General features: G+C 38.3%; 1 protein-coding gene across 1 annotated transcript; it reads right to left on the reverse strand.

The window, feature by feature from the left end:
* Positions 1 to 12,610: 12,610 nt before the first annotated feature.
* On the reverse strand, positions 12,611 to 15,128 carry s1pr4 (sphingosine-1-phosphate receptor 4). The gene is made up of 2 exons (XM_058401852.1): positions 14,974 to 15,128; positions 12,611 to 14,061 (listed from the first exon to the last, which is right to left on the reverse strand). Exon 2 carries the CDS (start codon positions 13,935 to 13,937, stop codon positions 12,786 to 12,788), a length of 1,152 nt encoding a protein of 383 aa, XP_058257835.1. The 5' UTR covers positions 13,938 to 14,061; positions 14,974 to 15,128; the 3' UTR covers positions 12,611 to 12,785.
* Between the last annotated feature and the right edge of the window lie 2,155 nt (positions 15,129 to 17,283).

Consider the following 17,283-nt stretch of genomic DNA (forward strand, 5'->3'; position numbering starts at 1 on the left):
TTAAAGTCTTTTCGAACAACAAACATTGAGTGTGTAGTGAGCTATCTGTTAGATTAGATAGTCTATTAGCGCTGGGTGATATGATCAATTAATCCATAACACACTGTTCTGAGATGTTGAAATATGTTTTGTCATCATTTCAAACTGACTGGAAGCCACTTAATTTTATATTGTAAAATGTTTCTTGTTACTGTTTTTTTTAATTGAATTATAATTTTTAATACATTTGTTATACATTTGCCTATTATTATACTGTATATGCTGTTATACTTTATATATTGTATATCTTTGAGTATCTTTGAGTATCCTGATATGATATTTTGTCATATCGCCCAGCCCTAGTGTCTATATACAGAAAGTAAGAAAATTCTTATTGAGGCATGCATAATCACATTCCAAAGTCCATCAAGTTCATGCATGTCATTTCTTTGAGATGATTTATAGATTTGTAGTTAAGATATTACAATTATGGGAGAAGCAAAGCAGTTCATTTTTTAAAAATAAAAAGTCTTGTTTTGTTTTAATAGTTACTATCTAATTTTAAAAAACGCATTTATTCGTTTGATTTTTTTTTTCTCTTAATGCTTCAATGTTCTTCATATTAGTTGAGAAGGCAGCTTTTAAGATGCAATGCTGTTGCCGTGCCTTATCTTTAATGAGGAAGCTTAAATTATGCATATTTGGGTGTTTCTGGATTTCCTCTCATCTTAGCATTTGTTTACTTAAATTGCTATTTAAATAAAACATATTTAGAGCAAGAGTGGTGTATTCTGCTGTGCTTATATTCAGGACAACAGCAAGATTGTGAGTGTGATGTGGATTTTTGTAGATCATTTCGAATAAACAAGAAATTATTATCATAAGTAACTGACTTTTCAGACACTGTATGGTTGAAAAGTTGGTTTATTTTGCTCCATCCATGGAAATAGAGGCGGATTATAGTGTTGTGTGTTGCCATGCCAACACACAGGCAGATTGATTGCCCATAGTAAGTGCAGTAATGGTGTTCAGTGTAATAGACTGGAGCCAGAATTGGAATTTTATGTCGTGAACACAGACAGTACAAACAGTGGAATGTACCAGCAGCGTTATACGAACTTTCAGCACTCTTGGAACACCGCTTGTCCCATCAAACTAGTGGGCCAGAACATTGTTTCATCTACTATCACGCAGCAGTGAACGTTCTAGCTCTATTTCTATAGCAACATCTCATTCACATGGACTTGTATGGCGGATGTAAATAAAATCATTTATATGGTGATGTTTTCTGTACTGAGATGTTTATTTAAAATTTATGGAAGGAGTCTCTAGTGCCAGCACTGTGTAAGAGACAGAGCTAAAGCTGTAACTTTGAGTTTTCCAATATTTTTAGGAGAAAGGAGTTCACACTTTGCAGTTTCTCAGTACTATGACAAGCTGTTTTTTTATGTTTTATTAACTTATAAAAAAGAGAGGCTGGTAAGGGGATGTCTATTTTTAATGTAAGTGAGATCAGACACTATCTGGTTACATGGAATTTTGTATCCAGAACATTGAATGTAACTATAATCGAATCAAAAGTATGATGGCATTTTGTAATTGTAAAATGTAATAAATTGGGAAATAGCTGTTTTATAAGAGGGATAAATCACTTCAGAACATTGTTATAGGAAAATAATCAACTCCAGGGTGGTAACAGTAACTCCACTTCATCACACAAGCCTGTTGTTGATAATCTTCGTATAAGAGCATGACGCTGTGTGTCTGATTTGTTTGTGTAGTTATAGTTTTTCATTTGTTAACAATAATAAACCCATAAGCCCATGAATCTAGCTATAATGCATGGCCAAGAGCAGCTTTGGGTGAACTATTTCTTTGGATTTAGTGGATATGTAATCTTTTCTTTCTCTCTCTCTCTCTCTCTCTCCACAGGGTGAGAATTGAGGCTCTGAGGAGCGTGTGGTGTGCAGCTGGTGAAAGCTCTGTGGTGTTGGTCATGCTGTGGTGGAGCGGGTTCCTGGCACCGTGATTTGGTGGACAAACAGAAGTGAAAAATCACATTGCCAGGGATTTCCACTCCTGCACGGCTCACATGGTGCTCAACATCTTCCATAACTGCACACCGGTGAACTTTCCAGCTGAGATCACTGCACCTTATAGATATATACAGAAGATTGAAAAAAAAAAACAATGAAAGGAGTCAGTGGGTTCATGTTGCTGTATATATACCTCTGACATCACTTGGACAAATTGCTGACATTAGCTATTTGTCAAAATTGCCTTTGATGCTGTGCAAGTTTTTGCATGTTGTGGCGGTGCCTCTAAGTGAAAGGGTGTTCTGTCGGATCTTTTAAGCACAGCGTCATTTCCAAACTCAGTAACACAAGCAGTGAATTACATTTTTGGAAACATCACATGTTCTCAGGTATAACTGAAACTTCTGTTTCTCCTGCATGCTAGCATGCAAGTCTAGCGAGCCTCCTTGACTTTTGATGATCAGCTTTTGCTCATTTCACAAGGCTTTTGTGATTCATACTGCGGTCAGCGGCTTTTTCTCCTCATGCACCGCCTCATTGCTTGCTCAAGGCGCAGAGCTTAGCTAATTGGTGAGCATTGATCCATTAAATATACTGTTCACAGTGGCTAAGTTCAGCGTCTGCAGTGAGAACGCTAACAGGATGTTGCAGAGCTCTCCTGGATTTCTACCAGTCATTGTGGTGATGCCTAACAGAGCCTAACAGATGGGATAATGAAAGAAAGGACAGGTTTGGTCTGCCAGGTAGGCATAGAAGCGTTTGCTCTAAATGTCAAACCAGTTATGGCTTGGCGGTTTTCATTTAACGCTCCCTCAAAAGCCATTTTGGCTCTAAATAATAGAGTTGATTTACATCTCAATCCTGCCCTCATATCAGCGGCAGGCATCAGGTCAGGCTTCTATTAGAGTGCAGATTAATGTCAAATTGGGAAGCTCAAATTTCGCATTTCGGCGACTCAAGCATGTCCAACACACTTTTTTTTTTTTATTTGTACTCATTTGTACAATTCATATGTAACTGTATCTTATAACGATTTGACTTTTCCTCCTGATGGGATTAAAGAAACAAATGTAATTTAGACAGTTTTTCTCTGATAGGAAACACAGTTCATCAGCCAAGACATGTTTGGTGTCTGGTCCAAACATTCTGCTTCTTTAGTTTCCCACTTGAGTTTGAAGGCTGTCGATGCTGATATGTACAAATTTATCCAGGAATCATTTGCAGGAGTGTTTACTCCAGAAATGTGGTGTTCATGAAAATCCAGTTAGTTGGAAAAACCTGTCCCTTCTGAGTTTGGGTAAATTTCACTAAAAGCGACTCAGTAATGAGAACCTAGATTGTTTGGCTTCAAATCTCAGAAATGTTTATTAGAATTGCTGCTTTTTATACAGAATTACTGCAATTTCCTGTATGAATCACACTGTCAGGTTATTTCAAATTCTAAACTAATGTGTCTTATCGGTCCAGAGTCTAGGGTTTCAGGAAAAAGTGATTATGTGAAACTGCAACTATGTGAAAATGTGAAATGTGAAAATGTAACCACTTTAAATGATCTTATTTATAGCTACAAATCACAAATCTTTAAGAGATATCTCATCAGTCAGCTTAGTCACTTGTCTGGAGCTTAGTAATTAATACATTTTAATCTGGACCTTTAGAAAAGATGTATTTTTCCCTATCCGTTTCATGGTCAACATTGTAGGATTCATGAAGATGAGGAAACCCAATATAACATTTTAAAAGAGTAAGAAATGAAGAGTAAAAAGAGTCAGCGTGCTCAGAGGGCTGAGGCCTCCGGTGCCTGCTGAGCTGGTAACAGTGTGACCACAGAGAGCTGGCTCAGCTCAGCAGGAACAGGAGTCCTGCCGCATCCGCCATCTACACCTCTCTCTCCTCCCAAACTGCCTGGGAACATAAATTTATATGTCTGTGATGAAGTATAAACTCTATTGGACACGCAAGGCCGGGAGTAAATTTGCTGCATCTCTAATAAGTGCTGTATCTGGTTATGTGTATTACTCCACCACAACCGAGTCATTCAGGCATTAGTTAGATCTGGCCTAATGTGCCTGCCTAATTCTAACCTAATTCTGCCTGCTTTTCTTGTACTTACAGAAAAAAAACATCCTTTGGTGTTCCTGGGCGTTGCAGACGGTCAGGGTGAATTATGGCCAGCTCCTTATTTTAGGGCCTCTTTGTCACCTCCATTTACGAGTGAATAATGGTCGTCATATATCTCAGGTGCACCATAGATCTCGCCTCGTTACGCCGTTTTTGCACGCAGGAGTCTAACTTTAGCTTTCATCCTTTCATGTCTGGACGGAGCCATTGCTATAAGAGCAGGGTGAGATTTACAGCTGCATGTGAAAGAAGAGCCTCGAGGTCTCAATCGGCTATCGGCTTTCACGATGAAATCTCCATCACTAGCGTTTCTGTGATAAACATGTTCTCATTCAGACTTCTCGAACACTGCATGGCTTCTGTTCGTGGGGATCTCTGTTACACGAAATGGTTTGAGGCTATGTGCAAGGATAATAAATCCGACAAATAATGGACGTCTGTCTTACGCTGAAGAATAGTTTCTGTTCTTCGGATCATGCTAGAATTCTTCATTCAGATCAGCATGTTTGTAATAATGAAGTAATTCTAATGTTATCATTTCTGTAGCAACAGCTCAGTCATAGGGACTTGAATGAAGATTTTCTGTAAAGAGGAATTTATTGAACATTTATGGAAGAAGTCTCCAATGTCAGTGCTTTGTAACAACCAAAAGTAAATCTGTGGCTTTAAGTTTTTTGAGATCTTCAGGACAGAGGAGTTTCCATTTTCCATTTTCTCTGTAACATCACAAGCTTTATTTTGGTCTTGTTAACATCAAGAGGCTGGTAGGCCTCCTGGTGGTCCAGCGACAGGATCCCATGCTCTCATTGCTGCGGCCCGGGTTCGCAGGCAGGGAGCTAACCCAGCCACTGAAGAGTTAACTCTCAGTGCCGGTCCCAAGCCTGGATAAAATGGGAGGGTAGCATCAGGAAGGGCATCCGGAATAAAACCTGTGTCAAATCGAAACATGCGGACCAAATGATCCACTGTGGCGACCCCAAACCACAACAACATCAAGAGGCTAGTGAAGGAACAGCTGTTTATAACTGCTTCAATGTATGTGAGAACAAATTCTTTGATAAATAAAAAGTTGTAGTTATTGCCAGATTGCTCTAGTATAAGGGGAATAAAACACTTTGGAATACGTTGTTATAGGAAAGTAACCTCATGGAGGTAACTCCACATCCCACTTCCGCATCACAGTAATCGATGTTGATTATTTTGCTAAAATTAGACAGAGTGTTTTATTCTGTACTAAATTCCATTATGCTGCTTGTCCAATCCAGATGGATGCCTTTATAACATTACAGAATTCAGCTACGGGGTGAAGTGTAGTTTCTGAGTAAAGATGACACGTAAACCACTTTAGAAAGTCTGTATTGCAGGAAGACATCACTGAAGACCAGGGTGTGGCTCTGATCAGATATTTGCACTATAAGATTTGCACTAGTTGTTAGTGTTACTTTACATTACATTAGCCTTGTAGCTGTTGTTCAAAACTCAGCAGCAAATGTCATTGCTGCTTGGGGCAAAGGGGAATTTTGAGTGTAATTTCTAACACATTAGATTTCCCAGTAATCTTGGAATTGATCTTTTTTCAATATTAGTGTGTAATGGTGGATGATTATGGCTGATTGGTTTAAGTGTTATAAATGATGTGCTGTCCACACAGAGGACAAGGGAGAGGGCGTCTTTCTATACGAGTCGTATTACTGAGCGTGTTACAAAGCAATTACAAAAATTAGGCTGTTTTATTATTTAACATTCTTCAATGAAGTCTCATGATCTAGACTGCCACACACTGTGATCCAGAGTGTGTACAGAGGGTGTTGAGGTTTCTCAGTGTGTGGGGCGGCGGGGTTTCCTGAGATGAAAGCAACTGCCTCTTATTTCAATTTCATAGCCTTGTCTTAGCCCTTTTATCCTCGCCTCAGACACTGACAGCTGGATTTTTTTTATGTTGTTTGATATTCATTTAGTTGTTTCCGCTCAGTGTGTGTGTGTGTGTGTGTGTGTGTGTGTGTGTGGTGGGGTTTGTAATTGGATTAAGTTGTGCAAAAGGCCAGCTGTGTGAAAAAGCAACTAAGCAGCATGAAAACAAAGGCACTGTAACAAGGATGCACAGATCATCCCAGGTTACCGCCTGAATAAACACTAATAGGCCACTTTATTAGACACACATGCACACATGCTCTTTTATGGGATTACGCAGTCAGATAATCATATGGCAGCAGCATGATGCATAAAACCATGCAGATACAGGTCAAGAGCTTCAGTTAGTGTTCATATCAATCAAAAGACGGCAGAAAAATCTCAGTAACTTTGACTTCGGCATGGTCGCTGGTATTAGTTTGAGTGTGAAAACCCATATACAATGATCTCTAGAGTTTACACAGAGTGGTGCAAGAAACAAAAAAAATGTTCAGTGGAAGATGCCTTGTTGATTTGAGGTCAGACTTGTTCAAGCTGAGAGAAAGGATAATATAACTCAAATAATCACCTTTACAATGGTGATGAGCGGAAAAGAAATCTTAAAAAAACACTTTTAGCTACAACAGCAGAAGACCACATCAGGTTCCACTCCTGTCAGCTTAGAACAGGCTGCAGAGACTAAACACTTACTCACAGATTGGAAAAACGTCGCCTGAGCCAATCTGCTTTGAGGTTTGATGAGACTATTGTGGAATCTTTGAAACTTTTTTGCTTACTGCGATTGTAAAAAGTAGTTATTTTGAGTTACCACGGCATTCGTGTCAGCTTTAACCAGTCTGAGTATTCCCTAATGAGCTCTACCACCCAGAGCATTACATTTCATTTCTCAGAACCGCTGCTGCTTGACTTCCAGTACTAGTTAATTATATCAGCCCTTTAAACCAAGTCAGCAAAAGAAAAATTGTTATTGAATAGGATTTCTTGAATGTACTACACTGTTAAAATGGACAGTCAAAGAATTTCATGTGTGCAGTAAATGTATGATGGCTGAATAAAAGTATAAATTTGCTACTATGACTCTTGTCAAAGTCTCTTTCTCCAGAATGTGAATAAAGGACAATAAAATTAGCTTTCTATTCTCAACCATTAAACACAGCTATTCATAATGTTGCTCTTAACTACAAATGCATTTAGGTCACATTTACACATGCAATTTACCTAATATTATCCCACAGTGCTATTGAAATCTAGATTCTGATTGGTTAGAAAGGTCTAGGACCGCTAAAACATTTATGGACCTCTAGGACTCTAACATTTATGGAAGGAGTCTCCAGTTTTAGTACTTTGACCAGTCAGAGGTAAAGCTGCAGCTTAATATTTGTCAGAGGAATAAACAGATGTGTTAATACTGTCAGTTTTCTCTGTAATATGATAAGCTGTGTTTTCTCTTTGTCTAATTAACCACAAGAGAGTTGAAGTAACTTAATGGATAAGAGTATTGTGGGTCATTTTTTAGGATCTAAAATTCTAATCTTTGCTAACATGCTGAGGGATAAAACACTTGGATATGCTGTTATATGAAAATATTATAGTGCATTCACTGTACTGCCACATTATTGATTATTTTCCAATAACAGAACACCCTAAAATGTGTTTGGTTATAATCACTTTAACATACTCTTCATGAGACTCATTCTACTGAGGCTAAAGACATGTTTCTCCCTGTGCCCTTTAACTTTGTTGTATGCAAATCAGCTGGACATGTTGCGATGTGTCCTTTTTACAGATGTGATGTCACTATTAGGCAAGTCAGCGCACTGTGGCATCACGCAGGAAAACCAGCTTGAGGGCAGGAACTGAATGTTCAGTATAACACACATTAAGAAACACACCTTACTGAACAGTATTTTCAGTAAGGGCATGCTGTAACCAGAGCTTTCACATCACAGCGTCAGGGTCAGAGAGTGGAAATGTGATCCAGAGCAAATCCTGATAATTCAGTAGTTTGACATTGTTTGGGTTGGACTTTGTTAAAATGGCTGAATCATCAGGGCTTGGTCTTGAGCATGCTCGCACTCAGGTCACAAAATCATTAGATAAAGAGTGTAAAAAAAAACAGATGGGTGGAATTCTATCAATGAATGAACGTCTCTTAATCTCGTACATCAAAATAGAATTCTAAGCTACGCCCTGTGATTGACACACAGAAACACACCCAGCAGGTGGACACAGAACAGCGTCGTGGCCTAACGTGTACTCAGGTGCTGGAATGTGTTCACACACACACACATACACACACACACACACACCTGTCTGTCGAACACCCAGAGGCCAGGCGCTGTGCTGTAATTATGAGAGAAGCACAAGTAACATTTGCACGCAACAAACGTGAACTTTTTGCATCCTTGCTGATGAAGAGAAAAGATGATAGGCATGATTTACTGCAGTGAGTTAACCTTTATCATCTCAGCTGCAGTGCTGTTACTGATGAAATACTAATACACCATAATTCAATAGTGTCACTTAATTTCCAATAAAAGCATGACTGTCAGCATGACAGCAGTCCCAGCTGTACTTCAAATCATAGGTTTATTTATAACTAATGAATATGTTCTTGTTTGGATGAATCTTACATAAACATTTCCTTTCAGGCATTTGGAGCAAGAACAACTTACAATTTTATACATCTGAGCAATTGAGGGTTAACAGCCTTGTTTAGGGGCCCAGAAGTACCAGCTTGGTGGACCTGGGATTCAAACTCACAACCTTCCGAACAATAGTCCAACACCTTAACCAGTGAACGGCTACATCCCTACCTGAGCTACCAGAAATGTTGATAGGGTGAAGATATCAGTCAACTGATGTTTATTTATCGTTTATGGAAGGAGTCTCCAGTATCAGTGCTTTGTAACATGACAAGGTATGTTTTTTTCTTGAACTGTGAGAAAACAGTGCGTATTGTGAGAAACGGTTCTTTATTTAAGCATAAATTATGTGAGAACAAGGACTCTAGGAACTATAAATGAATTTAAAAAAGTATGATACTTCAATCTTTAATACTTAAAAAACATTAAATCATGGGTCCAATCTTATACAATGTCTTAGAAACTCTTAGTGCCTCTACTTGAAATTCACTCTAGCTGAAACTCACGCTATAGGTTTTAATACTTGCTGATACTAATATACAGAATTCAATTCTATTCTATTTTATTTGTATAGCGCATTAACAGTGGACATTGTCTCAGAGCAGCTTTAGAGAACATAAGAAACATGGTACAAAAGTCCAAGATTAATGTTAGACAAAATCCTCCCTAGTGAGCAAGCCTGAGGTGACTGCGGCAAGGAAAAAACTCCTTTAGATGTTAGGAGGAAGAAACCTTGAGAGGAACCAGACTTAAAAAGGTTACAGCGGAGAGTGTGATTATAAATTATTATAAACACCGCAGTGTGTGATTATGAATAATGCCCTTTCTATAGTCATAAACAGTCAGTTGGAGTTGTGTGATGCAGATACAGCATATGTAGAATGTTATTTTGTGTATTAATTAGGAGGTAGTTGTCCTGAAAAAAGACCATGAATCACAAGCTAACCTGTAACAATCTTCTTCTTCTTCTTTCAGCTTTTTCCTTCAGGGGTCACCACACCGAATCAGCTCTCTCCACCTATCCCTATCTTCTAACACTTGCACCCACTAGCTTCATGTCCTCATTTATTCCATCCATATACCTCCTCTTTGGCCTTCCTCTTTGCCTCCTGCCTGGCAGCTCCATGTCCAACATTCTCCTACCAATGTACTCACTCTCCCTCCTCTGAACATGTCCAAACCATCTTAATTCAGAATACTGACGATACGCATGATTAAATTTGGCAATGTTTTACGCCGAATGCCCTTCCTGACGCAACCCTCTCTATTTATCCGGGCTTCGGACCGGCACAGAAGTCACTGGACTGTGACCCCATGGCTAGAATTGTAATAATCATGTAGTAATATGCAATAAAACAGTAGTATGATAAGGTACATAACCACAATAAGGTCATCAATCATCTTAAAATGATCAGCATGGCAAAAGTATGTGCACCCTGACAGATACAGCAGAGCCATAGCTGCATTTTGCATTCACTCATCCCTGATCACGAATGTGCTGAGCATCAAGCTGCTGGAAATAAAAATAAAACACAGTGTTATTTCAGGTTATGGTGCATTTACGCAGATTGATGGCCGCCGCCGCTGAGCTCAGACACCTGCCCCTCTCGCTGTTCTGTTCACTAATGATCCTTCAAACTGCATGTGACATTTGATACATAATCTGGAAACTTGGCAAGCAGACAATGACAAATCTTGCACGCTGTTCTCCCTTTTGTAAATGTTATGTCTGCTACAGGCTGCAGGTCAGAGGAGCCTCGTGTGGAAACATGCTCCTGAATTTGGATCAAGTATCCAAGCATCTCACACTGAGTGAAGAAATATGAGGAGAATTACAAGCATGGCTTCCCAAGAGGTTTAAATGTTTTATTTACTTTATTTTAGAAATTAATATTACAAATATCATTCTAACTATGAAGCATTGTGTTTGTTTGCTACTGTTTTGTGTTATATTAAGAGCATGCTGTTGTTTTGTGTTCTCCTGAAATGCTGCACAAATGGCTCCATCCGTCCAGTTACCTTTTATAATTCCCCCACTAACAATGAAGTTATTCTGATCCAGAATTATTAAATATGACATTTTTAAAGTCCTAACTTTTAAGTCTGGAACTAAATAAATGTAAAAGACAATTTATAATGTCCATTTCGGGTCAGTGGTGCAAAAATGTTTGGAAAACACTGAATTAAAGGAATAGTATTGCAATGTACTCATTTCTGTTTTTCTCTTGGCTTTATATATAAATATACATTGCAAATAAAGTCTTTATTGCACTTAACATCTTCTGGCCAATCAGAATCCAGAATTCAACCCTGCTATAACAGTTTCCTAAATGGTTAGATTACTTCCCAGTGTTTCATAAAATGTGCTGTTAAAGACAAAAATTAAATCAAATATGTGACATACACAGTTATATTAAAAATGAGATACATTTTAGCTGCTCTGGATAGGGGGATTGGCCAATATACTATATCATTTTTTTTTCCTAGACTCACAACGTTCTTCATATATATTATATACCACCACTTTGCACATGTGTACTGTACTGTAATGGAAATACTGATGAAAATATGATTAAATCCACAACTGTGCTTCTTATCTGCACTGCTGTGTTTAACTTATTGTATTCTATATTTAAGGTTTTCTTCTTTCTTCTTATTCTTATATTTTTGTGTATATATTTGTATATATGTATATGTATGAGTATGTGTTTGTGTACATACAATTTCATATTTTATATTTAAGTGTGTGTTGTATCTTGTAACTGTCTAAGCTGCTGTAACACAAGAATTTACCTCATGGGATCAATAAAGTATCTATCTATCTATCTATCTATCTATCTATCTATCTATCTATCTATCTATCTATCTATCTATCTATCTATCTATCTATCTATCTTATGCACAGGTTTTGCCACAAACCTTACATGAAACAGACATAACTAACACATAAAATGTAAATGATTACAGTAGGTAGACTTAATATTAAAATAATATTATATGTATGTAAATATATATATATGTAAAATAATAATTATATGTCTTATTGTTTGTTTTAAAGCAATATTTTACTGAAGTATTAATTATATAGTCACAGTATGGGGCTGATAGGAGCCACAAAAAAAACCCCCCAAAGAGTGGATCGGATATCAGAGAAAACCTACTGTATCAGATAACTCATCCCGTAACAAGTAGAATTGGAAATTTGGAAGAAATATATTTTTGGAACTGGAAATGTTTTAAAGAGACTTGACTGATTTTTTTATTTATTTATTTAGTTAGGATTCTTATATGTTTTATTTTATACTTGTTTAAAGTTCAATTGCTTTTTTGCAGAAATTGTTTAACTGTGATTTGCATTAGTTGGGGTTTTTTTTGTTGTTGTTTATTTTAACATTTTAAAGGTCACTACTATGTGTATATGCTTGTAATTTGTAAAATAAGGCACTTTTAAATGGTCAAGTTTAAGAAACATCTGTAATAGGAATTGTGTACAAGTCGTCCTCTTGTGGCCGGCTGGGGTAAGCGACATCACCTCCACAGAGCACTGATGAAAAAAGGGCAGCTGTAAGTATGACTAAATATTTCTCTTTATTTGATGTATAGACCTCTTATATTACACAACAGTTCAAAAGTGTAAACATTTCACAATAACATACATGTACAAAAATATTCATCAACTTCAGTTACATAATTAAGTATTTTTTCCTTAACAATTAAAAAGAAAGTTACAACTTTAGGAAATAAACAAAAACATAAAAACTCTTCTTTATAGATGTGTTGGTACATTCATGATTGTTTCTGAGAGACCAACAACAAAAAAATACATTCTCATAGTTTCATTTTTTTTTTTTTTATAGAAGTCTTTGTTTCGCAGGAAAGGTAAAAACTGTATGTGATGATATCCCTGAGTAAAGAATGTGTGTGCTTGTGTGTGTGTGTGTGTGTGTGTGTGTGCGTGCGCACGCGCGTTTTGTGGCTGCATGTGTGCGTGTATGTGGGTGTGTGTGTGTGTGCGCGCGCGCGTTTTGTGGCTGCATGTGTGCGTGTATGTGGGTGTGTGCATCCTTTGTGGTTAATGTGTGAAACATGTGGTTTACATGCTTGACGCAGACAGACAGGAGGTGGTGGAGCTCAGCCTGGTCTTCTTGCCACTCCTTTCCTGGCTCTGTGGGCTCGTGCTCAGGTTACGCACCTTGTTGAAGCTGTTGCGCAAGCTGCTGTGACGGCTCACCGATGTGCTCGATGTCTCCTTTGACGAGAAGCTGTCCGGGCGGCATAGGCAGCACAGGAGGCTCTTGATGGCCAAGCGCAGATCTTGGCTGCCCAGCGAGTAGATGAGCGGGTTGAGGGCTGAGTTGAGGACAGCTAGTGCGATGACCCACTGTGGGCTGAAGAGGGCATCGCAATGGCGTGAGTAACAGAAATAATCTACGAAGAGCAGGATGAACAACGGGCCCCAGCACAGCATAAATGCTCCCACAATGGAGATCACAGCCTTGAGGAGCCGCATGGACCGCTTCCTGCCCTTCACCAAGCCCGTCACGCTGTTCCTGCGGACGTGCCAGTAGATGGAGAAATAGAGGCCGCCAATGGTCAGGAGGATGATGAAGAAAATGATCAGAGCAAACAGGATGTAGCTCTTGGAGTACAGAGGCAGAAGAGTTGAGCACTCATCAAGGTCACACATGCAGTTCCAGCCAAACAGAGGCAGGAAGCCTATGATGAACGCTGTGATCCAGCATAGGGTCACCATGATGAAGATCCGATACGTCTTTTTTTCTCTGTTCTCAGACTCCGACTTCATCATGGTGGCATAGCGCTCCACAGCGATCAGCAGCAAACTGAACACTGAGGCGGCCAACGCCACAAACAGGAGTCCTTCACGCAGGAGCCAGAGGAGCGGGCTGAGCTGCAGCGTGTGCCGCCCAGACATGCAAATGTTCACCACATATGCTGCACCTGTGAGCAGATCGCTCAGTGCAATGTTGGCGATGCAGATGTTCAGCCAGCGGTGGCGCATACGCACGCGTAACAGCACGGCCAGCAGCACCAGCAGGTTCTCCAGTATGATCAGGACACTGATACAGAGGAGAAAGGCTGCACCTGTGCTGATGCTGCTCTTGTTTGATGTTCTGTGCTGCAGTCTCCCAGTGTAGTTATAATGCTGCAGGATGATGCTGCCGTTGTTCTGGCTGTACACATCTGGACAGGGCACAGAAGAGCTGAGAGGGTGCATGAATTCCATGATTGAAAATCAGGCGTGATTTTAGGAGGTTTGGTTCAAATCTCACTGAGAAGACTTTTTTTTTTAGTCTTTCGTCAGGCAATCAAACGTCCTCTCCTGCTGGTTCTGCAGCTCTTACAGTCTCCTGGAAGAGAAAGAGTATTCATTTTATTGGTACATAAATACCTTTGGTAGTACACTGATGAATAACAGCTGTACACACAGAAAGGAAGTTGCCTTTGCAGTCACATATTGGTCCTACAAGTTCAAATGATTTTTTCATATGTATGAACAAAAGCATACAGTGTTGTGCGGTCATAGGAAAATAATCAACAACAGCCTGCTCTGATGAAGTAACTATTACCTGCTCAAAGTTGATATTTTCTTTTACAAAACTATTTCAATCTATTTTTTTGCAAAAGATAAAAACCCATGGCCATGGTATCTTCAAATCCTATATTTAAAAAAAGGTTTTCATTTTCGTTCTCAATCTGCAGTGATACAATACTGGCACGCGTTCACAGTGCATTTAAATATCTGTATTTTCACTACTACACTTGTGGTTATAGGTGGAGTTTCCTTTACTGGCCGCTTAAAAAGCCTTGCGCATGTTTTGCAAAGTGTAGCACCGTCTATATTTAAATGCCCTGGCTAAACCTGGAAATAAATAAATAAATAAATAAAAAACATGCAGAAATATAAGGCATTCAATTTACTATACAGTGCATGTAATATTAATTAAGATACAGATGCGTTTCAGAGATATGAAAAGGAAATAAAATGACCCTATCTTTAACAAAAACAAGAATACCTTAATGAGTTTTATTTTGTTAAATTTTTGTTTTGTTTTTTTCTTTTCATCAAACTGAATTAAGCCTCACATTGTCTTTTGTATTGTGCATTTAAAAAAAAAAGTCAAATGCATATAAAAGGATGGGAAAAAGTACCTCAGAAAAAAGACAATAATTTACAGAGTCCTATTTTTGAAAACAGCACTATTAACATTACTATTACTGTACATTCTTTTGTTATTATATGTCAATGCAATAAGCCTTACCTCATGCGTGTGATGCTGATGCATGTGCAGCCATCCTCTACACACACACTGAGCGCTCATCTTCTACGCACAGCTATAACAAGGAAGGAAGCTTACTATCACACATTTTGACACACCCAGTGGAGAAAGGGCTCATGAACTAAAATGTGTTTTCCACACATTGTCTTCTTAAATAGGGCTTCAGAATTGTGACATCTTCCACGTAAAACTACACATTGCACGTATCGCACTCCTTACATGTTGTGTGGACATTGTGCGTGTCCTTGTGCCGAAGTATTTTAAGGCACAGGGTAAATAAACAAATATTGAAAATATATATTTTTTAATATATATATATATATATATATATATATATATATATATATATATATATATATATATATATATATATAATTCTTCATCATGTTATTTATTTATTTATAGGAGTATTAAAATAAAAAGTGAAGAGGTCTATTCATCCCAATCCAATCACCAAAAAAAAAAACCCAAACAAACAAATAAATATATAATAAATAAATAGTCTAAAATATAATTGCTACCAATTTATTGATATTTTTATATATTTTGTATTCAAGAAAAAATTTTTTCAGTAGCTGTTTGTGCAGTCACATTTCACACGTGTTGCTGCAATACCTCACTCAGAAATCGTCAAATAGTGCCCTATATTATGCCACCGATCTTACAACAACTGGATCCTGACAAAAAAAAGCTTACCCAACATTTTGCAGAAGCAACTCAGCAAACAGGAACTACTGATGGGCTGTGTGCTGGCCTCCTCCCTTATTTTTTCACTTCACCTCATCCAGCTGTGAGCCAAAAAAAAAAAACTACTTAAACTTGTCAGACTCGTGATTCTAATCATATCAGAATCAAACTAAAAGAAGGAATGTGTGAAAGGTAAATTTTACACATCATCTACATTTCACTGCTCCAGAGGAGAGGAGAGGAGAGGAGAGAATATGACAGGAGAAGAGAAGAGAAGAGAAGAGAAGAGAAGAGAAGAGAAGAGAAGAGAAGAGAAGAGAAGAGAAATGACAGGAGAAGAGAAGAGAAGAGAAGAGAAGAGAAGAGAAGAGAAGAGAAGAGAAGAGAAATGACAGGAGAAGAGAAGAGAAGAGAAGAGAAGAGAAGAGAAGAGAAGAGAAGAGAAGAGAAGATGACAGGAGAAGAGAAGATGATAGGAGAAGAGAAGAGAAGAGAAGAGAAGATGACAGGAGAAGAGAAGATGATAGGAGAAGAGAAGAGAAGAGAAGAGAAGAGAAGAGAAGAGAAGAGAAGATGACAGGAGAAGAGAAGATGATAGGAGAAGAGAAGAGAAGAGAAGAGAAGAGAAGAGAAGATGACAGGAGAAGAGAAAATGACAGGAGAAGAGAAGAGAAGAGAAGAGAAGAGAAGAGAAGAGAAGAGAAGAGAAGATGACAGGAGAAGAGAAGATGATAGGAGAAGAGAAGAGAAGAGAAGAGAAGAGAAGAGAAGAGAAGAGAAGAGAAGAGAAGAGAAGAGAAGAGAAGATGACAGGAGAAGAGAAGATGATAGGAGAAGAGAAGAGAAGAGAAGAGAAGAGAAGAGAAGAGAAGAGAAGAGAAGCTGACAGGAGAAGAGAAGATGATAGGAGAAGAGAAGAGAAGAGAAGAGAAGAGAAGAGAAGAGAAGAGAAGAGAAGAGAAGAGAAGAGAAGAGAAGCTGACAGGAGAAGAGAAGAGAAGAGAAGAGAAGAGAAGAGAAGAGAAGAGAAGAGAAGAGAAGAGAAGAGAAGAGAAGAGAAGCTGACAGGAGAGCATCACTTTATGTTAACAGACTGATTATAGTCTAGAGACATATATTTCAAAGCAAATGATTCCTAAAACCCTGAAGTGAATTTAAGGCATATCTTCATCTTTCTTTATTTTTTTTTATAGTCACCTGAAAGGATGTTTTTTTAAACATGATACTCCAAACTGTCTCTCACTGAGTGGAATCAGCTGTAAAAAACAGGATGACATTGAAGTACCACATCCTTGTGAGTTACACCCTTAACAGTCTTGTCTCCTATTTGACAATCAAACCATACATGACAGAAAATAACACAGAGGGTGTGAAACGCCCTGCAATCAACAGAAACCATCAGAGTAACCTGACCATGTGTTTACTCGCTTCTTAACAGGAAAATTCCCTTTCAACTCTCTTTCGCTTGACACTGTAGGTTGTTTTGCAGATTATTTCTGGTAAAATACAACACTACAAAACAACACAAAGACACGACAAACTTTATTCGAACTATAAACATCAGCATCAAATCTTCTTGAGTTAAGGCTCTGGTACTCCTTGGAT

Source organism: Hemibagrus wyckioides, linkage group LG10 (genome assembly GCF_019097595.1).
Source record: "Hemibagrus wyckioides isolate EC202008001 linkage group LG10, SWU_Hwy_1.0, whole genome shotgun sequence".
Taxonomy (NCBI): Eukaryota; Metazoa; Chordata; class Actinopteri; order Siluriformes; family Bagridae; genus Hemibagrus; species Hemibagrus wyckioides.